This window comes from Carcharhinus amblyrhynchos, chromosome 16 (assembly GCF_965287045.1).
Source record: "Carcharhinus amblyrhynchos chromosome 16, sCarAmb.v2.hapA, whole genome shotgun sequence".
In the NCBI taxonomy this organism is placed as follows: domain Eukaryota; kingdom Metazoa; phylum Chordata; class Chondrichthyes; order Carcharhiniformes; family Carcharhinidae; genus Carcharhinus; species Carcharhinus amblyrhynchos.
This window is the reverse complement of record NC_137339.1, coordinates 34,676,666-34,699,678: the sequence shown is the minus strand read 5'-3', so window position 1 is coordinate 34,699,678 and position 23,013 is coordinate 34,676,666. Positions and strand designations below refer to the sequence as shown.

The following is a 23,013-nucleotide window of genomic DNA, read 5'->3' as shown; positions in this document are numbered from 1 at the left end:
ATATCACTCTACCATTAAGCCAGGGGGCTCAGTTTCAATAAGTATATAAGATCTTGCCAGGAGCATCACCAGGCACATCTAAAAAGGATTTGCCAACTTGAAGGCACAACACAGGACCACATGCATGTTAACGAGGAGCAGCAGCACGTACACACCCCATTGTCTCTTCCACTTTCTTCCGTTGGGAAAAGATACAAAAATCAAAGGTCATGTACCAACCAATTCAACAGCAGCTTCTTCCCTGCTGTCATCAGACTTTTGAATGGACCTACCTTGCACTAAGTTGATCTTTCTCTGCACCCCAGCTATGACTGTAACACTGCATTCTGCACTCTTGTTTCCTTCGCTATGAATGGTATGCTTTGTCTGTACAGCGCGCAAGAAACAATTCTTTTCACTGGAAGCTAATACACGTGACAATAATAAATCAAATCAGCATAGAACAGACAGATAAGCAATTCTGTAATCAACAAATCAGATCAAAACTCTGCAATCCTGTCACATCCAGTATTGGACAACGTGTCAATGTTAAAGACAAGGCTGAAACATTTGCAATCATCCTTAGCCAGAAGCGTCAAGTGGATTATCCATCTTGGTCTCCTCCTGAAATCACTAGAATCACAGATGCCAGTCTGCAGCCAATTCAATTCAGTCCACCTGATATCAAAATGCTTAAGCTACTGCATAATGCAAAAGCTTTTGGGAAAAGTTCCAGGTGCACGACTGAAGAATTTGCTTCAGAATTAGTACAGCTATTCCAGTATAGTTACATTACTGGCCTTTACCCAACAAATGTAAACTGCACAAAAGCTAATTCGCCCAATCAATTTATTCTCCATCATCAACAAGTCATGGAAGGTGTATTCAAAAGTGTTGTCAACAGCACTTGAGCACAAGTAACCTGCTCACCGACACGCTTAGGCTCTGCCAGGACCACTCAGCTCCAGACATCATTACAGCCTTGTCCAAACATGGATAAAAGAGCTGAATTCCGGGAATGAGATGGTGACTGCCCTTGACACTAAATATCATTTGACCCAGTGTGTCATAAAGGAGCCCCTAGCAAAGTTAAGGTAATTGGAATCAGCGGAAGGGAAACGCTCCAATGGTTGGAGTCGTACTTGGCACAAAGGATGGTTTTAATTGAGACTAATTAATCTCACACCCAGATCATCACTGCAAGAATCTTATGGTAGTGGCCTAAACCTAACTATTTTCAGATGCTTCAATGACTTTCCCCTCAAGATAAGAAGTGGGATGGAGGTGCTTGCAGTGTTCAGTTCCATTCGTAACACTCAATATATGAAATAGTTGGGTGTACGTGCAAGACTGGACAGTATTAATCACAGGTCGGTAAATGACAAGTATTTGTACCACACAAGTGCCAAGCAATTCCATCTCCAACAGGAGAAAATCTAACCATTTTTCCCCTCGACATTCAACAGCATTACCATCTTTGAATTCCCACCATTTACACCTTTGGGATTACCAGTTATTTAAGAGTTTACTTCTTATTAGTCACAAGTAGGCTTACATTAACACTGCAATGAAGTTAGTGTGAAAATCTGAGTTACACTCAGGTACAGAGAGGAAGAATTTAGTACAGCCAATGCACCTAACCAGCACGTCTTTCAGACTGTGGGAAGAAGACGGAGCACTTGGAGCAAACCCACGTGGACATGGGGAGAATGTGCAAACTTCCCAAGCCAGGGATCAAACCTGGAATCCCTAGTGCTGTGAGGCAGCAGTGCTAACTACTGTGCCGCCCAATGACCGAAACCCTACAAATACTGTCACTATAAATGCTCTGTAGTGAATACTTCACTTCCTGACACCCCATGTCTGTTCACCATCTAAAAGGCACAAGTCAGGAGTTTAATGAAATACTCTCCAGTTGCCTGGATGAGCAGTTCCCATAACCTACAAGCTTAAAACCATCCAGGACAAAGCAGCCCATTTGATTGGCACCCCTTCCAACACCTTAAACATTCACTCCCTCCATCTTAACTGCAGTGTGCACTGTCCACAAGATGCAGAGCAGCAACTTACCCAAAGCTCCTTTGACAGCACTTTTGAAACCCACTACAACCCAGGAAGAGGGCAGCAATAGTCAATGGGTTCACTGTCTATGAGGTTTTGATTGGCTGCTTAGCCCATTCAAATGATATGAATATTCCCTGGACACCCTTTGAGTTGATAACAGAATTGAAGTTTTGCTGGAGAAATGTGAAATGCCCACCACAGAGATAGTTAGACCTTTGCTGAGCAGCTTTCTTCAATACCAGCAGCAAGTGTTGTTGCTTTGCCACTAACCATGCACTTCAGGCCAATATGATTGTTAGCAATAACAAAAAAAAAGTGTACTAGACAGACAATATACCCGTAATCCAATTATTGTTTTATTAATCTTTCCAAAAGCTAACAGGGAACAAATTACATTACAGGGCAGTATGACGGGATTTTAATCAAAAAGCAAATATATCCACTTTTAAACATGATTAAAGTGCCATAATAATCCTCAGACTGAAGAGATCCTATTTGATAAGATGCAACTGCAATACGGTTTTTAGTATAACTTACAGTTACCTAACCTAATTGCATCCTGGAGTATTGTACTAATGATAATGATAGGCTTATGATAGGAAGAATTGTATTATCATCCCCAATACAAGTGTTTTAACTAAAGAATCAAAAAAAGTGCACAGGATAAGTTCATGGACATACTAAACTGCTACATAGCAGTAATCATAAAATTGAGCTTCTGGTCTCCGGTTGGATGGAAAAGCAGGTACTTGGTCTACAATCTCATATTTCTGTCCTGCAGAGAAAGTTCAATGGCTTCCTGCAGCATTTCATCCTCATCCACATTATAATCCTGCAAAATAAAAAAGTGCAAATTTATACATAATCATTTGTAAAGCAACTTGATAGCAGTGATTGTCGTTGTGATTTAAAAATCATGCAATTGGAGCAGGTGGTTTTAATTTTGGAAATCTGTTGGAAGGAAAGGTTATATTGCTGCAAGCCAGACTCAGCTTCACGAGACTGACATTAAGTAAGCCTCAAAATCAACCACGCAAATAAACAAATCACGACCTGAATTTATATAGCACCATTAACACAGTAAAATGATACTTCACAGGAACACTAATGTCCTGAAAGACTGTAGCTGTACCAGTGCATCACTCTCTTAGTCTACAAAGCAGCAGCAGCCTGGATTACGTGCTCAGGTTTCATCAATGGAAATCAAACTCTCAATTTTTCACTCAATACAAATTAAGAAACAAATCTTGTGCAAAATATCAAAATGGATAGCAAAAGATTCTATAAGAGGGTAGCTAAAGTCAACGTTGGTCACTTAAAGGACGAGACTGGGGAGTAAAAATGGGGAATACAGAAATGGCAGAGACACTAGAACCATTTCAATAGTAACAGATAATGTTGTTGGAAAGGAAGAACTTAAAACAACCACCACCACTAGGGAAATAGTACTGAGCAAAGTACTGGGATTAAAGGCAGACAAATCTCCAGGGCCCAGGGGCCTACATCCCAGGGTCTTAAAGGAAGTGACAGCAGAGATAGTGGAGGCATTGGTTATAATATTCTGAAATTTCTGGGATTCTGAAAAGATAGCAGTGGATTGCAAAAATGCTAACGTGATGTCCCTGTTCAAAAATGAAGAAAAAGGCAGGAAGTAGGAAACTATAGGCCAGCTAGTTTAATATCTCACATGGGAAATGGTTGGAATCCATAATAAAGTAGTAATAGGATATTTGGAAAGTCAAAATGCAATCCAGAGTCAGCATGGTTTTATGAAGGGATAAGTCATGTTTTGTTAATTTCAAAGATGCAACAAGCAAAGTGGGGATGTAGATGTACTATATCTGGACTTTGAAGGAATTTGATAAAAGGTGCCACACAATTTTGTATCATTTAAACAGAAATGAGGAGGAATTACATCATTTAGAGGGTTGTGAATCCGTAATTCTGCACCACAGAATGTAATAGATGCTGGAACACCAAACACATTTGAAGAGATAGATAGGTTTTTAATTAGTATTAATTAATGAGGGCTCTGGGGAGAGTGTAGGAAAGCAAAGATAAGGCTGAGACAAGATCAGCCACAATCAGATTGAATGATGGAGCAGATTCAAGGGGCAGAATTGTCTATTCCTGCTCATGTTTCTTACGCAAGACCATTCATTAGGGAGAAATATCTGTTAGGAATTCCCACAATACGGATCTCAGACTTGATGAAACATTGTTGTCCAACATTCCTGGCAGATGTAAGTCCAGCTGGTAGCCTAGATTCCTCAAAAAGGTGAGCACCCAGTGTATCAGGGACAAAAATAGAGAGTTGGAACAAACATTCGCCAGCCCTCAGGTGAACCTCTCCTAGATCTGTTATAAGTGGCACAAGTATCATACAGCCTTAAGATTCCTGGCCTAAGACAGTCAGAGGTTAGGGATTGAAGTTTTTGCAGGCATCATTCCACTGCAAGTGGGATTACGCTCGGGTTTACTGAAATTGACAAGTACCTACCACAAAAGTATCATATGAAAACTTATGACGAATTTTCAAGTGTTGTATCAAGTCTGCACTTCTGAAGTTTGGGTCGCCCCATGGCATTGAGGAACAAATTGGGCAAACCTGGGAAGAAACAAAATGGAATGCAAAAGGAATTCAAAAACATTGAGTCAGGAATTGCATAGAACTAAACTGAATAGTATTATAACAAATAATAATTCTTCCCATCATCCTTTAAAATGATCCATGACAAAGTGTGCAATTAGTGCAAGAATAAATTGTTTTAATATTCTGAAGATAGACAATCTGGAATGAAATTAGAATTGAAGACAACACCAGCTGAAATACTGGCACTCAGGAAAATGCTGTTGTAACAATCATGCACCCTCACGCACACCCCCTTGAAAGGTTTCAAAATTCTTCATATTATTAATCCAATTGGTACAGGTGCATAGGAACAGGAGCAAGCCATTTATTCCCTCAACTTTATTCTACCATTAGAACCACAGAAATATTACTGCATAGGAGGCCATTTTGACCCACCCTGTCCATGCCAGCCCAAGGACACCCAATGAGATCACAGCTGACATACAATTTAAGTCCAAAATACCTGATATTGCTCTATTTGGTTAACAAAAATTCAATCTCAGATTTAAAATTAACAATTGATCTGGCATCAATTGTCATTTGTGGAAGAGATTTCAAAGCTTTTATGACCCTGTGTGTAAAAGTGGTTCCTGAAAGTCTTAAAAATTAGAACTAGGCACATGCCCTGTAGCCCTGATCTACCCAACCATCAGAGACAGTTTGTCGATTCAGTGAGGAAAATGCCTCACTAGAACGTAGCAGTCGGTAACAGCTATGATGAATCTCTGCTTCCTATCTAATAGGTCTCATGCCCATGGTTTTATTTTAATGAACCCCCAGTGATAGTAAAATTTCCCAAGGCAAGTGGGCAGGGAACCAGATATAAAACTGGCCCATGAAGCTCAGTACACCTCTACTAACTCTGCACACCAGCTGCTGTTATAAGACTGGATTTGAAGCTCAAAGTAAAGAGAACTTTGACTTCAGAAACTCTCCAGCAGATGGATGAAAGAGATCCAGTGCAATCACTGAATGGAGGTGGAGAGGTCTCCTGAGAAGAAGCAGGACTATGAACTGGGCGATGTACTTAAAACCTTGTAAGTTGAGTCAGGCAAGCTATTTCACAGCATGCACTAAAATAGTATGAGGATTTCACCAAGGTCAGAGAGATTTATCTAAACTCACTGCAGGTTTAGAAGTTTTAGAAACATCAGCTCATCACAAACAGTTTATTCTATTAGATATAAAATATACAAGTCAGTAAGACTATTAGCTTCAAAATTAGGATTAATTGAATTACTTATAGCCTTTAACATAGCTTGCAAACAATATACCAAAATATTTGAATCCTAGAACGGTTACACCACTGAAGGAGGGCGTCATGCCCATTCCAGCTTTCTGCAACAGCATCACAGCTCGTGTCACTCCTCACCTTTTCTCGGTGGTGCTGCTGCATTTTTCTCTTCAGATATATTATCCAATTTATTTTGAAGGTCACCATTTTTAAAAATTTATTCTTGAGGTTGGGGTGTTGCTGTAAGGCCAACATTTATGAGCAGTACAGATGTAGTGGTTAGCACTTCTGCCTCACAGCACCAGTGGGTTCAGTTCCAGCCTTGTGTGACACTGCGGAGTTTGCACGTTCTCCCTGGGCCTGCATGGGTTTCCTTCTTGCACTCTGGTTCCCTCCCATAGTCCAAAGGTGGGTGGGTTAGGTTGATTAGCCATGGTAAATTGCCTCTTAGTGTCAGGGGGATTAACGGGGTAAATACGTGGGGTTACGGGGATAGGGCCTGAGTGGGATTGTTGTTGGTGCAGACTCTATGGGTCAAATGGTCTCTTTCTGCACCGTAGGGATTCTATGATTCTAATTGCCCATCTGTCATTGCTGTTGAGAATATGATGGTGAGTTATCTTCTTGAACCACAGCAGTCCTTATGGTGTAGGTACAGCCCCACTGTTTTATGTTGACTCAGCCTCTCAGGCCGTGCCTTCCAGATTCTAAATACATGCTGTGAAAAAAAAAGGTCTTCATGCTGCCATAGTTTCCTATTGTCATTTACTATAAACTGCTCTTCCCAGGTTCTCCACACATGTACGCCAATGGAACAGTTGCTTTCTACTCTGTCCAAACACCATATCATTCTGAACACCTCTATCAAATCTCATCTTTAAAGGAGAATGGCCTCAGCTTCTTCACGCAACTGGGGTCTCTCAGCCCTGAAACAAACAAACAAAGTGTTTTTTTTCCTGCACCCCCTCTAATCCCTTGGCTTCCTTCTTGAAGGTGATCTCCAGAATTGGAATTGGAAACAATACAATTACAGTTGAGACTGAACCAATTTGAGTAAAGGTTCACCGTAACTTTTGCACTCTTCTACCTCCATTATAAAGCCAAGAATCCTTTGTGGCTGTTTTATTCTGCCACCTTCAACAGTTTGGATTCATATAATACCCTTGTTCCTCTGTTTCTTCACCCTCCCTCTAGAATTGTATCCTTGAATTTATATTGCCTCTCCCCATTCTTCCTACCAAAATGTATCACCTCATACTTTTCTGGATTCATTTGTCTCATGCCTGCCCATTCCACAATGTCTATGCCCTCTTAAGATTTATCACTCTCCTCCACGGAGTCCACAATACTTCCAAAAACTTGTCACCTGAAACTTTTGAATTTGTGTCCTGCAGGCAAAGTCCAGACTATTAGTCAATATCAAGAAAATATCAAGGTTCTTGTACCAACCCCTGGGAAGCTGCACCAAATACGTTCCCTACTCTGAAAACCAATCTATTCACCGCTTTTGCTTCCAGTCACTCAGCTACGCTGCCACTGTGCCTTTTATTCCAATGGTTTTACCTTTGCTGTCAAGCCAGTTATACGGCAATTTATTGAAGATGTCATATTTACAACAATTCCTTGCAAGTCACACATTAATTTCTTACATGGTCCAACAACTTGGTGACTCCTATTAATCATAGATACACAAAAGGATGACACAAGCATTAGATTTCAATGCAGAGATTGTAGGAGGTCAAGAAGAGTAATGAGCATAGCAAGAGGAACAAACTTGCCATTTTGAATGCCTAAATTAAATAATCCGGAGTTGGATTAGCATCAATTGACTAAAAGGATATTCAAATTGCACAATCTTAATCTTTAACTTTGAAAGGAACACTTCAATATTACAAATGGAAACAGTATTCTAGTACAGAAAGACAAATTCCAACTGAAACATGAAGTCGTATGTGAATGAGATGCAAATCATCATAGGAGGGAAACAATCATTACCACTGCCAGCACCTTGAAAGAGCTAGTTAATTAGTACCATACCTTGCTCTATCCCCATAGTCCTGCAAAACTTTCAAATAATTATCCAATCGCCTTTTGCATGCATCTTCACCATCCTTCCAGGCAGTACATTCAGATAACTTGTTGCTTGGATATTTTTCCTTTCACTTCTAGTTCTTTAAATTGCCTTCATTCTGTCTTTCCTGTTGCTAGAAATCATTTCTCCTTATTTATTGTTATCATTCAATGATTTTAACACCTTTGTCAAATCTCCCCTTAAACTTCACTGCTGTAAGGATAACATAAGAAATAGGAGCAGGAGTAGGCCATCTAGCCCTTCGAGCCTGCCCCGCCATTCAATAAGATCATGGCTGATCTGTCGTGACTCAGTTCCACATTCCCACCCTCTCCCCATAACCCTTAATCCCCTCGCTTATCAAAAACCCATCAACCCGCGTCTTAAAAATATTTAGCGAGGCAGCCTCCACCACTTCAATGGGCAGAGAATTCCAGAGATTCACCACCCTTTGAGTGAAGAAGTTCCTCCTCAACTCCATTCTAAACCACCCCCCCTTTATCTTGAGGCTGTGCCCCCTAGTCCTACTGTCCTTTCTGAGCAGGAAGAGTCTCTCCACCTCTATCCTATCCATCCCATTCATCATCTTATATGTCTCAATGAGATCTCCCCTCATTCTAAACTCTAACGAGTACAAGCCTAGTTTATTCAGCCTCTCCTCATAACTCAACTCCCTCAACTCCGGTATCAGCCTAGTAAACCTCCTCTGCACTCCCTCCAAGGCCAAAATATCCTTGCATAAGTGCGGCGACCAAAGCTGCATACAGTACTCCAGCTGCGGCCTCACCAATGCCCTATACAGCTGCAGCAAGACCTCCCTGCTTTTATATTCAATCCCCCTCGCTATGAAGGCCAGCATCCCATTCGCCTTCCTGACCACCTGCTGCACCTGCAGGCTGGGTTTTTGCGACTCATGCACAAGGACCCCGAGGTCCCTTTGCACCGTCGCCTGCTGCAGTTTTTCGCCACGTAAGTAATAGTCCTTCCTACCAAAGTGGACCACCTCGCACTCGCCAACATTAAATTCCATTTGCCAGTTCCTGGCCCATTCGCCCAGCCTATGTAGATCCTTCTGCAGACTCTCCACACCCCCCCGCGCAATTTGCCGTTCCACCAATCTTGGTGTCATCAGCAAATTGACACCATACACTCAGTTTCCTCCTCCAGATCATCTATATAAATGGTAAATAGCTGAGGCCCCAGCACCGACCCCTGGGGCACTCCACTAGTCACCAACAACCCCAGTTTCTCTCACCTAGCCAAACGACAAAAGTCTTTCATCTCTGGTACCATTCTAACACATACTCTCTGCACTCTTAAGGCCTTGACATTCTTCTGAGAAACATGATATCCAAAAGTGGACATAATTTGAAGAACTATGTCCCGACCAGTGTTCTATAAAGATTTAGCGCAACTTTTTAAAATCCTGTTTGCTGCTTTTTATGAAGCTGAAGATCTGATGCCTTTTTAAGCAATCCTTTGAAAGATTTGTGCAGGAACATAGTGCTGTTTCTGCATCTGTTTTAAAACAGTCACATTTAGGTTAGATTGCCTCTCCTTTCCCCAAATAAATCTCTTCACACCTTTTGATGTACATTTCATTTACCACATCCTGCCTGTTTCATTAGTGTGTCGCTATCAACATTTCCAGTTTCATGTAATTTGCAAACTTTAAAATTATGCTCTGTATACCCAAATTCAGGCCATTATATCAAAAAAAAAAGCACTGGTCACAACTATTCAATTTTGTACTTATGTCCATAAGAAATGCCAAGTGCAGCAACACATTGTCTGACAGCTCACTGTACACCTCATGTCTTGATCCAAGGTGACACTTTCAGAGAGCAGATTGAAGAAATTTCTGGAGGACTTTTCCTCAAATTAGCCAACTCACCATAGTTGACATCAAGCTCATTGAGTAACGATTTGAACAATGTTGCAGAGCTCTGGCATGAGTTGAGTTGATTATCTTGACAACAACAGCACAGTGGTTAGCACTACTGCCTCACAGCATCAGGGACCTGGGTTCGATTCCAGCTTGGGTCACTGTATGGAGTTAGCACATTCTCCCCATGTCTATGTGGGTTTCCTCTGGGTGCTCTGGATTCCTCCCACAGTCCAAAGGTGTGTGGGTTAGGTTGACTAGACACACAAAATTAACCCTTAGGTGTCCCAGGACGTGCTAATTACCCTGCTAATCCCTCTAACCTGGGCAGGGATAGGGCCTGGGTGGGATCGTTGTCAGTGCAGACTCAATTGGCCAAATGGCCTTCTTCTGCATTGTAGAGATTCTATGATTTCTATGAACAGCTGTCATTACTTGAGAAAAGTCAATAACCTTGCTCACTAGTGTTTGTTGGTGGCTAACAGTGGTAACTGACAAAAGAGGGGAATTCATGATCATTTCTGCGAAGTGCAAAGCCTGCATTGACAGTGCACCATCAGTTGTGATTGAAACCAGTTTCTTGACCGGAATATTTTTCCTCAGTTGTGACATACCATTTAAATTCATTGGTAGACATCCTCGTCTCTTGTTCTCTCACAGTCACAAAACAGAGAGTGAGGAAGTCCTCTTTTGTTGTTCCATCTTTGAATACCATGTAAGCGAAAACAATCAGCTGGGCCATATTCATCATGTCTACTGATTCATCAAACTGCAGTGAGAAACATTCACAGCCTAAGTCTTGGTATATTTGCTGAGGCACAGTCTCGGACAACAATTCCGCCCTACTGTTAAAGCACCAAGGGACATGCTCCTGATGGCTGTCGTAAGTTCAGTTTTGTTTTAAGTTTTTGAATAAGGTGTCAAGAGCAACCATTACAGCTTCCTTGGTGAAATTATGTACTGCTAGCAGATGGCTAATGTGAAAAAACACTTTTTTTGCTAGCCTTGACTTTAGCCACAGCTTTGAAAAGTAACTGTTGAGTTTGCAATATTCCTTTTAATGCTCCTTTGTCCAAATAGTGCTGATTAAAAGGGAAATTTTCTTGAAGTTCTCCATGCATTGTCTTGTGATGCCATTTCAAATGACCATTTTTACTTAAATGTTGAAAAATGGTCTTGTCTTTGACATCCATAAAAAGATGTACACATTACTGCGCAGTTCTCCAGGTGTGGTCTTACCTTATGACTGAAGCATAACCTTCCCACTTTTGTAATCAATTTCCAAACTACAACATTCTATTATGTTTCCTAATTACGTGCTGCACCTGCATGCTAGTCTTGTGTGCCAGGGCACCCAGACTTCAGAGCTCTGCAATCTCTCCGATTTAACTGTAGAGCTTTTAGTTTTGATGTTTTTTCTTTAAGAACTCTGTGCAACAGCTGCATGGTACCTTGTGTCGACTGGATTCTGCTGTGGACCCAGTTCCAGCAACTGTAGCAGAAACCTGTCTGAAAACTTTGCCAACGGTGGGATTATACATATACTTTGAATTTTGTGTTTTAATGTTAATTTAAATTTCTTCTTTGACCAAAATAACCAGGTATTTTGCTTATTTCTATCAGAAATTAAAGCAACATATAGATGGTTACTATGTAAAAAGAAAAGTTCTTACTACACCAGGATGTCAGCTGCAGCTGGGTTTTAAGGTGTATTTCTTAAACTAAAATGTAACAACATGTGTGACCTGGTTTTTGGGAGAAAGAACAAAGAAAGATCATTCATGTCAGTATGTGATTACGTCTTAGTCACTTTTATTGTGCAGATCAGATTGCCAATTTTGATCATACAAATATTAGAATCATAGAATCTCTGCAATGCAACAGGCTATTCAGCCCATTGAACCTGCACCAACAACAATCCCACCCAGGTCTTCTCCCCTTAACCCCACCTATTTACCCTGCTAACTCCCTCCCCACCCCAGACACCTAGGGACAATTTAGCATGGTCAATCCACCTAACCGCCACATCTTTAGAACATACATTATTGCTGCTATCATGATCAGACTCAGCAGCTATCTGCTTAAAAAGACAAAGATGAGATCTAACTGCATAGTTGGGCAATTACTTTGTGCACAGAAAACAAAAGTTATAGTCTGAACAAGTAACAGCAGATATTCACTCATTCCAAGAATTTGGCCAAATATTAACTAAATTTATCCTTAGAATTAATAACCTCATGAGAGAAGCTCCTAAATAACTAGACTCAAGATGCAAATTCTATGGTCTTGAACTCTGCAAGTTTTAGCAAAATCAGAATTTACTTGTTAACACTATCCCTAGATTTTGGGGTCATATTCTGATGGCTTAGACATTAAATACATTGCTAAAAATATTATAGCACAATACCAGGATGCTCTCTCATGTTTGATCTTTGGTCTATGCAGCGTTAGCTGATCTCAGCTGAGGAAGTGGTAGTGACATTGCAGTTGGTCTCAGTGTTTCTTTCAGGTGGGTGAAACTAATGCAAGGCTAGGCCTTCCCTATCTTAACAACAGTGATATCGGGAGAGACTGTAAGGAAAGGACTGGTAGTTACATCTGTCAATACAGTGTTACAATGCCCAAACCATTCCTTATTAAAAGGCTATTTACCAGATTTGGAACTAAATTGGTAACATGGGGAACATGGATTACTGACACAATTAAAGTACTTAGATTGACCTCCTCTACATAATATATAGCAATCCTTGTAAATCTTACCATTCTTCCATATTCTCCTGTATGGCTTGTAATGCAATGTTCAACCAGGCTATCTTGGTCCAAGTTCTTTGCATTGCAGAATGGGCAGGTAAAAGTAAAGCGATTGGGGACACTGCTGAAAAATAATGAAAGCATAATATGACCCTCAGGAGTATGTCTTTGTACTAATTATATAATTGAAAGCTGCATTAAAAGAAAAACATTGCAAAAGAAAAAGAAACAACAGTAAAAAGAGAGCCAAAGTACTCGAGATCAACTAATTCTGGAGAGACCATGATTGGTGACAGCTGGAACCCTACAATTGTCTCCATGCTCTCAATTAGTGATGGGATTGGAGGGGGTGGTGTAACCAGTCTGTAAAACCCTTAACTGCTCTCAATCCCTACCAGATTTGGCTGCAATTGCCCTCTGTCCAACCTTCAAAAGAACCTGTTGAACTCATTTAGGTTCATATTTAGGACACTATAAATGGTACGAGTCAGCCTTATGTCCCTTCAGAGATGGATAAGTAATACTGTACGAGTCAGGTTTTCTATTTAAAAGCGGTGTCATTAATTAATGACAAGTCTTCACTAACCCACTGCGTGAAAAAAAAATCACGTGATTAACACACAGAAAAATCAGTTAATTCACAAAGCTCTCCATAATTTTTCCCTCATCCAGGCTTTGCTGTTCTCAAGGCTAAGTCAACAAGCTCATTTAGACCATTCCAGTTAGCAGGCAGCATGGCCTGTACACACCTCAGGGAACAGTTAATGGATGGAAATAATTTGATCAGGGTGATGGAGGATGCAGTGCTGGATCCAGAGAGCAAAAAGTCAATAGTGCACATGCAAAATGGAAGTAGGGCAAGCTGGAGGAAGACAAGTAGTGAAGCAAAGAGAGATAAAGAAGCTGGGGTAAACAGACATTGCACAGAAAAAAAAAATGGAAGCCCAAGAGGAGTGGAATGTTCAGCAATGTTTTAGGAAAATGGAAGGTGCAGCATAGCAGAATCTTATTCAATTCAAAAGAGCTAGGGAAAAGGAACATTTAAAATAAATCTGATAACATTTTTAAGAATGAAAAAAAAAGTGTGATTTAATTTTCCTGGCTGGCCAGTTTTAAAACAAAGACAGCATCTAAAAAGTGAAGAAAAAGCTCAGAATTTAATTCATTTGTGGGTCATGGGGGTCACTGGCTGGCCAGCATTTATTGCCCATCCCTAGTTGCCGGAGGGCAGCTGAGAGTCAACCACATTGCTGTGGCTCTGGAATCACATGTAGGCCAGACCAGGTAAGACCAGCAGATTTCCTTCCCTAAAAGGACATTAGTAAACCAGATGGGTTTTTCTGAAAATTGACAATGGTTTCATGGTCTTCAATAAATTCTTAATTCCAGATTTGTATTACCAAATTCAAATTCCACCATAAGAACATAAGAAATAGGAGCAGGAGTAGGCCATCCAGCCCTTCGAGCCTGCCCCGCCATTCAATAAGATCATGGCTGATCTGTCGCTGCTCAGTTCCACTTTCCCGCCCTCTCCCCATAACCATCCGCCATGGTGGGATTTGACCCATGTCCCCATAACATTAGCTGAGTTTTTGGATTAATAGTCTAGCAATAATGCCATTAGATCACCACCTCCAAGAAATCTTTGATTCACAGCAGCACTCAGTGGCCAAAACATTGGATAACATGCAGACTTAAAATGTTTTTAATGAGCAACTGGGAGGCTTTGTGGCAGCACCCGTTCTGCAGGGCCAGAAGCTCCAGGTTTGAGTCAAACGTCAGGACTTGTTGGCCATGGAAGCAGCATTCATAACACAATTCAAACATGCTGATAAACAGCTTGGGAATCTATCCACCATTCCCCCAATGGGTAAAAAGAAAGTATGCATGAAGATACTCTTAAAAATGTGCAACTGCAGGCCCAAGGGTAAATCTCAACTTTGTGCAATGGTAAGTCAATGGAAATAAAGTTTGGTGGGATTGAAAAATGGAATGCCGATTCACTTTCATCTGTTCCCACTATCGTCCTAGTCCACAGACTGTAGCGACTGAAAAACAAAGTAGAGTGCGAGTGCTCCAAATGTGAAAACTCTTATTAAGCATCATTTCTAGGTGTCACAGGCACTGATACAAGTAACAGGCAGACGCAATGAACATGGAAATGGAGTGTTATCAGAAAATGGATAGCATGCAAAGACCACAGCTTAAATAGAAAAAGTATACTGGGAAATTGGTAAGTGATAGCTTAATAGAAGTGTCATTGATACAGTGAATGAAGTGGCCTTCTTCTGTGTTCAATTCAGTTTTGAGACTGAGGTTATAAAGCGTCTAACCAAAAGATGAGGTACAGTTCCCCAAGCTTTTTGATTAGGCACTTATCAACCATCTACACTGAGTTCAAGAATTTCAGTTTATAACCACACTTCCCGTTTCTTCAGACGGCAGTTTTTAGTAACGGTTCTGTTATTTCCAGCTATTTGTTTCTTTACTTGTCCCATTACATTTATTATTATCTAAATTCCTCTTACCTTCAGCCATCACAAATTTTCCTTTTTATTCCCCCCACTACCTTTCCCCATCTTTGTATTTGTTTAAAATCTATTGCTTCTTGAACATTTTTCAGTTTTGATGGAAGGTCATTAATTAAAACATGAACTCAACTCAAATACTTATTTCGAGTCAAGCCACTAAAAATGATTCAATGACTCAAACCAAATGTTTGTTCTGTAATAAAAAGGGACAACAGCAGGCACCTATGACAAATAAAAGACTATCTGCCCAACATCCAAACGACAAATGCAAAACACAATCTAAAAAGCAGTGAATTCACATGAGCCAGGCTTCATCAAAGAATCATCTTTGGCAAAAAAAAACAAACAATGCAGTTCAATAGCTGCAACTTACTGATGAGTAATGAAAAATATTTGAAATATAGTCACCTAAGGCTGGGATGCTGATCCTTCATGGATGCTTTCACACCTTCAGAAATAAATTCCTGGTATTTTGCACATGTTGCAATATGGGAACGCAACTTTTTCATATAAACCTAGATTTAAATAACTTGAAAAAGTTAGTGGGTATAAAAAGGCAAAACAGAATAAAACTGCATGCTCTCAGCAACAGTTTCCAGTGTGAACCTTGTACTTCCCATTGTTTTCCTTTTATTCTTTCAAGGGATTAGAGTATCCCTAGCAAGGCCAGCATTTGTTGCCCATCCTAATTACCACACCTTTGAACCAAGCCACTTGGGCAGTTTAACATCAAGCATATTATTGTGGGTTTAGATTCCAGACCAGGTAAGGATCGCAGATTTCCTTCCCCAAAGCACATTAATGGACCAAATAGGTATTTGCAACAATTACTGGAGATTGGTTTTACATTCCAGGCTTTTATTAATTGAATTTAAGTTTCATCAGATGCTGCGATGGAACTTGTGCCCCCAGGGCAATAGCCTGGGTCCCTTTGGATTATTAGTCCAGTAACATACCACTAAACCACGTCACTACATCCTTGCCTCCCCATTTTTCCTCATCACACCTGACATTTCCTACTGTGTATGACCTTTTTGTTTGAGCTTTTAAAACTAAGTTGAGACTTCCAGTAAATACAAGCAGATGTATTATTGGTTTCATCATCATATTGTCTGTAATGTGGACATCCTAACGATGTGAAAAATGATCTACAAATATGCATTTTAATCAAAATTATTTAAAAACAAAATCCCTCATATTACAGACATGTGGTGCACTATCTTCATGGAAGATTACTTTTTATCTGGGAAACCAAGGATACCCTTGTCTTGAATATTACTTGTTTCAGTGTTCTCCAGCATTACAGTTACAGTAAAATGATATCTTGGTCACAGGTTTTCATTTTATAAGTTTCAATTGTTTACCAAAGTAAACACAGAAGAAAGTGCTATTTTACTGTAGATGCTGGAAGCTATCTAAATAATAGGACAAATTAGATAGAGCACAGCTGAAATGTTCTTCACCTTTCTTATGGCCATTTGTATTTCTAAATTCAGGTCTTTTGCATAAGCCTAAGATTTTGTCTGTTGTCCAAAATTAGCAACTAAGGAGTTGCTAAAAAGACATCTACTTTTTAAACTGATGCCAGTACTTTATCCCGATTCTCTTAGATACTCTGGTGTAATCAATTTGGAGAAAAAGGAGAAAGATTAATTATCTCTGCAGGCACCACTATGGAAAATAAATTCTTCAATCCTGCTCCTGCTTTATGCATCCTAGCCTGGGCTTAAAAGTAGAAGAAAATCACCCTGTATCTGATTGGAATATAATTCACTTCAAAAAGATTAGATACAAAGTTGATAAAGTGAACTAGAGACAAGTCAAATCATCCAACGTTTCTCTTATCAACCCAAGTATGACTTACCTGAGTCCCACAACCACTGCAGCTTGCTGGAGTTTCTTCTAGTTTCCTCTCAATTTCTATAGCTCTAGTTGCACCTTTCAGGGGAGAACGACACACTGCACAAACGGGCTTTTTTGGCTTCTGTAACGCGAACAGGCAATTGTTGCAAAATCTAATTAAAAACAATGTTAGAAATTATTGAGCTCAAATAGTAGATACAAAAAGGTGGCAGAATCAACACTGCCATTAAAAAATAATTATGCAAATAAAAAACATTTTAATAATTTCATATTTTAAAATTATGGTTAACAATATTAGTATTCCAAACATCTAAAATTATCTTCAAATCAGCAATTTAAAAGGAGCATGGGTTGCACAAATTGAATAAGGGAAGTACTGATACTTTTCAGACCCAATCTGCTGAGCACCAAATTATAAATGTTTTCCATAACAGTGGCAAGAACTGCAAATAGCTTTGTCACTAGTTTTGCCTGCTGGTTTAAACAGGATAACTGAAGCACAGATGAGATCGCTTCAAAAGGCAAGGGAGCCTAGGCAACTTTTCCCTATTGTAAGGTGTGGTTTAGAAATAGTTTTTGGTGACACAACAAGTGTCCTTAAAAAACTCAAGGGGTGTCTTGGTGTGTGATCTGTTCTTCATAGCTATGAGCTGTTGTTTAGAATTGCACATTAAAAATGATCATGAAATGTTGAGGGAAAATAGAGGGAGAGAAGAGTTGGGAAAGGCAGCAGTAATACATGGGAGTGTTGGGATGGAGAGTAGAAGTAGAAAGAACAGACAAGTGGGTGCATGCGCACAGGTGGAAAAGAGAAGAAAAGCAAAAAGCAGGTGAGGAAGAGCAGGAAATGTGTTGGAGGTGCTAGAAGGCAGGTAAGATAGTGCAGTGGATGAAGGGGAAGCAGAGAGAGCACCCATGTTGCAGCCAAGGAGGTGGAGAGAGGCTTTGAAAGTGAATAATTGCTAAGTAGCGAATGAGGGGAAAAAAGAGAACGGAGTTGAGGAGGAACTTCTTCACTCAAAGGGTGGTGAATCTCTGGAATTCTCTGCCAGTTGAAGTGGTGGAGGCTGCCTCGCTAAATATATTTAAGACACGGGTTGATAGGTTTTTGATAGGCCAGGGGATTAAGGGTTATGGGAAGAGGGCGGGAATGTGGAACTGAGACACGACAGATCAGCCATGATCTTATTGAATGGCGGGGCAGGCTCGAGGGGCTAGATGGCCTACTCCTGCTCCTGTTTCTTACTTCTTTTCAGTATCAGGTAGCTCTTGTTAGCCAAACGAGCAAAACTAACTCAAATTAACTTAGGGACAAATTAAGAGGGGCAGCCCCCCAAAAAGGAAGCGGGGGGGACGGCCCAAACAGAAACCAAAGTCCAAAGGAAACTTAAAACATTAAATCAAAATGTGATTGAGGGGGTCTATAACGCATGCCAGCCCCCTTATGTTCTTATAAGAGAATCCAAAAGGGATTGGACATTTTGCAAACAAGAAGGGGTATGGCAGTAAAATGAAAGTTACTTCAGAAACTGCCATAGTATTTTTGCTAATGTACACATACAACATATAGCAGAAACAACATTGCACCATGGTGTGTTCTGACATCACAGACAAACATATTACCCACAAGGCAGATCAGGTTCATGTTGATGGAATTATTGGCTGTGACTTGTATGTTTATGATGCAACAGTTGAAGAACAATAAACATTGCATCTTTATAAAGATAGAAAAAGATACCAAAGCAGGAGGAAAAAGAGTAAAATGAAAACTCTCAATCAAGGTTAGTCTTAAAACAACTCCTTACAAAAGAATTATGGACGATAAACAGACTCTGGGATCGAGCACAGCGTCTGTGAAAAAAAAATCAAACATGACAATGCAATTTTCTTGACTGAGGAAAATTCGTCCAGACACTATAACATATAGTCAAAGTCACGAGCTTCCAGGGCCACACTGGGACCTTATAAGCAATCAAATATAAAGGGCAGATTAAGAAATTTGTTGATCTTTAAGAAGAGTACAGTAAAACACTTTTTGTATGTTTAGAGTACAATGCACTTAATCATAGATATAAACCTTTTACTTGCATCCGGTTGCAGCGCAGTTATTATTTTTTCCAGTTTTGTAATATTCGCAATGTTATGAATGAGAGCGGGAACCCAAGCACTATAGATCCCTGGATTCAGCGCGAACCAGTATATCACAGAAACGAAACCGAGAGTATGATGCAGACTCACTACGACCGATTTCATGTGTCATAACCCATTCGGAAAAATACTCCGGTTATTCAACAAAACAGACGTTTTGCAATTTCAGCGCCGCTGTATAATAAAAACCAGATATAGTCCGACGAGTGTTAAAAAGGACAAACTTGGGCTAATTCTGATGCGATTTAAAAAAGACAAACAAACGAGAACGCAGCAAAATTCCGCCTTACACATGGTTGCATTCGAGTAGCATGGGATTTTCATAAATTTCGAGGCAGACAGGGCAAGTTAAAGCTTCTTCGCCACCTCCAGATGTTTCTTTGCGACGTGACGCGTCCTCTTTATAGTTCATCGCCATTTCTACTGTCCTCTTCCGCAAGTGGATAACTCACGTCAGGTGGAGGCGGTAACCCTGTAAAGCAGCAATGTTGTAGAATCAGAATTAAACAGCCTAAAGGAGGCAGTGCCGCCTCTCTCACAGGAGGACGGCAGCCGCTTTCTTTCTATCGCTTTTAGCGGCACAAAACACTTCCGGAGCAGTCTTCCCTCAATCTAAACTCACAAGAGAACTCCCGAGCTCCCTCTTTGTGTTTTTATATGTTGACCACATTCCTCATCGCTTTTTACCAACACCCAAGAAATTGGACAATTGCCAAAATGCAGTCTGGTTTCCCCCTCTGGAATGCAACAATCTAGAAGCAAATGTAAGATTAAAGGGAAGAAATTAATTAAATTGATATGCACCAGGGACTGAAAACATCTTCTTCAGAGTTTGCTCTATCACACACAACCTGATGCTTACTAGGTTGGACTATTACTGCCAGCGGCCTTGTTCTTCAGCCCTATGCTGCAGTTCTACATACAACACTTCTCTGCCACAGGGGGCCAGCCAATGGCGCATTTGGGGCACTATCGTGTCCTGACAACAAAACATTAATTTGAATTCTTCAGTAATTCAAGTGTAATTAGTGGATATTTCAATTCTTGGACAAAATGTGACAAATATCAGGAGTACACCACTGATGCCTTTCTTTTATCTTAACTCAGAAATAACCCAGTCATTAAGGTTCTATTATACTTGTGATTTTTTTTAACCAAAATTCCTGGACACAACTTCTATCTTCCCTAAGGACCCATTCACTTCACAAGGCTGAGAGCACAAATGATCTCATTTCTTTTCCATTAAATAACTGGAGCATGTTTCCCATAGCTTATACATCTCATTTTGGTCCTCGCTCCTTGGTGCATGTGGAGGTCAATTAACTGTTGCTGCAGACCATCCACCTCATTCACTTCTCAGATCAATACCTCCTGAGAAGAAGTGGGTTTTCTACTTCTGTATTTGCTACCGTGTAATTTTGCACAATCCATCCACTATAAGAGGTGGAAAATTACAGGCTAGTGAACACTAAAACATAGATTTCCAGCCTACATGGTGAGTGAAACAAATCATAATAACCACTGTACTCAAGAATCAATGTCCATTCACAGAGGTAAGGACAAGGTTAGAGATATAGACGGCTTCTAGATTAGATTTTAGAATACTAATGCATAAATATTATTAGCAAACCATTTTGAATCAGCAAGGATGAATGATATAGAAGCAGCCATTTTGATATATTCAAGAAGAGACTAGAAGCAGAGAATAAAGAAGGATGTCAACAAAGAATTAATTACTCAGCCATTAGAAGTAGAAAAAATGATAATAATTGCTTATGACCTTAATATAACTCCCTATAATTCAGCTGTGCTTTAAAGTAAGTAAAACCAAATACTTAGAAAAGTTATCATCCACTGTTGATCTTTCAGTGTCCTGAAGCTGTAAAAAGGAAATGAAAAGCCCCTATATCCTCTCCTCCACTTCTTGCAAAATCAAGGGTCTTGTCACCAAAACAAACAGCCTTGTGTCTATCATTGGTGCTTACCAGAAATGAACTGCAAACCCCAAAACACAGCAGCAAATGTTAGCACATTAAGTTGTTGTTGGTGGTCATGTAGACTAACAATGTCAAAAAAATAACAAAGTCACAGTAAGTAACACTAGATTCCAGACCCAGAAAATATACAGCAAGCACACTGTTCCCTTTCCTCAGTGTTCACTGCCTCGAGTAGCTACAAGACTTGGAGGCCTGCAAAAGCAAGTGAACTTCCTTTGCTCAGTAAGCATCATTGTCAGCTGTCCCTCAAGTTAAGGAAGATACCTATTCAAGGTTGTAAGTTTCTGCCTGAAGTCAAACTTTCAACTGAACATGCTGACATGTGCCCCCTGTATTCTTATGATCCAAATACAAAGTGATTCTCCGACATCCAGACACAGTGCCTCCATTGCGACTATATGCTAGGAAATCTCTACCTGTTGCCTGTAATAATTCTATTTAAGGATGGTATCAAATAGCTCTTGATTATGTCAATTATTATTTGATTTAACAGCATAGGGAAGGGACATCCAACATTTCTCACTGCTGATGAAGGCATTTCATGTTCTGACACTATTTTAAGGGATCACCTCAAAGCTCTGGGATCATTGAAAAAAGATACTCAAACACACTGGGGGATAGTTTTATGATCTAGAGCATCAGGAATTCATTAATGTTGGGGATATACCTAAAGCCTTCTGCTCACTAAGAAAGGAACTTGGAGTTGGCCGGGGCAAGGTAAAGACAGACCAAGGAGGACTGTCATGGATGAAGCCTGGGGACCAGAGACCAGCAGCCAATTGAAGTACTGGCACAGAATCCCTTCTGTACAGAAGGAGGTTATTTGGCCCATTTGGTCTGTACCAACTACAATCCCACCCAGGCCCTATTCCTATAACCCCACACATTTACCCTCTCTGACACAAGGGTCAATTTAGCACGGCCAAGCAACGTAACCAACACATCTTTGGATTGTGGAAGGAAACCGGAGCACCCGGAGGAAACCGACATGGGGCGGGAAAGCACCTGGAATGGGGGGGGGGGGGTGCAAACTCCACACATACAGTTACCGAGGACAGAATTGAACCTAGGTCCCTGTCACAGTGAGGCAGCAGTGCTAACAAATGTGCTACCATGTCGCCCTGGCAGTATTGGAGAGGGAGGGGTGATAAGAAGGATGGCATACCCTGTGCAGGAAGAAATCCCAGGAGAAAGACACTGGCGTGGTGCACATCACATTATGTAGGGAAGACACAGATAGAAAGGAAATAAATGACTAGCATTTCTATACTTTCGCGATCCTAGGATGTCCCAAACTGCTTTACAGCTAATGAAATACTTTTGAAATGTACTCACTATTGTGACGTAAATAATTAGTCAGACCCTTACGGGTTATGCTGCAATGTCTAGTTAGATATTAGGCACACAGGTTTAAACACAAACCCCCACCTCCCCAACCACCAACCACTCATCAGAGCCACCAGCATCGCTCTAACTCAGGAAAAATCTAAAGCATCTCTAAACTTGTAAAAAAAAAACTGATTTAAGAGGAATATAAGGGACATTAATGATTTGCTGGTGTAAAGCGCTCATAGATAGTTGGACCGAGTGGTTGGACTCAATGTTGTGACTTTATATTTCCAGGAACATTCGATAAAGGACCGCCTTGCTCCCTCATCTTCAAAGAAGTTGCCTCACAGCCACTTGCTTGTGATGTATAAATACATTTTACGGCGAATTAAAATTAAATACACGCTGAAGACATTATCAGTTGGTTAAATCAGAAACTTACCTGAAGCTGCTGTCAACTCTACACCGACCTCAACCCAATCAATCCAACGCGCAAGCGCAACGGCTCCTGAAGTACAGGCGCGCTAGC

At 40.5% G+C, this 23,013-nt stretch overlaps 1 protein-coding gene across 2 annotated transcripts; it reads right to left on the bottom strand.

Moving 5' to 3' along the window:
- Positions 1-2,377: 2,377 nt before the first annotated feature.
- On the bottom strand, positions 2,378-23,005 carry rnf114 (ring finger protein 114). Of its 2 annotated transcripts, none has more exons than XM_080204970.1 (7): positions 22,927-23,005; positions 19,449-19,630; positions 17,012-17,162; positions 15,556-15,662; positions 12,626-12,740; positions 4,544-4,651; positions 2,378-2,875 (listed from the first exon to the last, which is right to left on the bottom strand). In XM_080204970.1, the coding sequence occupies exons 2-7, from the start codon at positions 19,574-19,576 to the stop codon at positions 2,798-2,800; spliced, it is 687 nt and encodes a 228-aa protein (XP_080061096.1). In that variant the 5' UTR covers positions 19,577-19,630; positions 22,927-23,005; the 3' UTR covers positions 2,378-2,797. The 2 variants fall into 2 exon arrangements, with proteins under 2 accessions (XP_080061096.1, XP_080061097.1); XM_080204971.1 differs by having other exon boundaries at positions 12,626-12,737.
- Positions 23,006-23,013: the final 8 nt, after the last annotated feature.

What these genes read in the sequence shown, in the direction of transcription:
- rnf114 (XM_080204970.1), bottom strand. Translation starts at nt 19,576, where the DNA reads ATGGCGATGAACTATAAAGAGGACGCGTCACGTCGCAAAGAAACATCT. An exon ending in GCAGTGGTTGTGGGACTCAG is followed by an intron (nt 15,663 to 17,011) that starts GTAAGTCATACT and finishes ATTTAAATCTAG; the next exon opens with GTTTATATGAAAAAGTTGCG. An exon ending in GATCAGCATCCCAGCCTTAG is followed by an intron (nt 12,741 to 15,555) that starts GTGACTATATTT and finishes ATTATTTTTCAG; the next exon opens with CAGTGTCCCCAATCGCTTTA.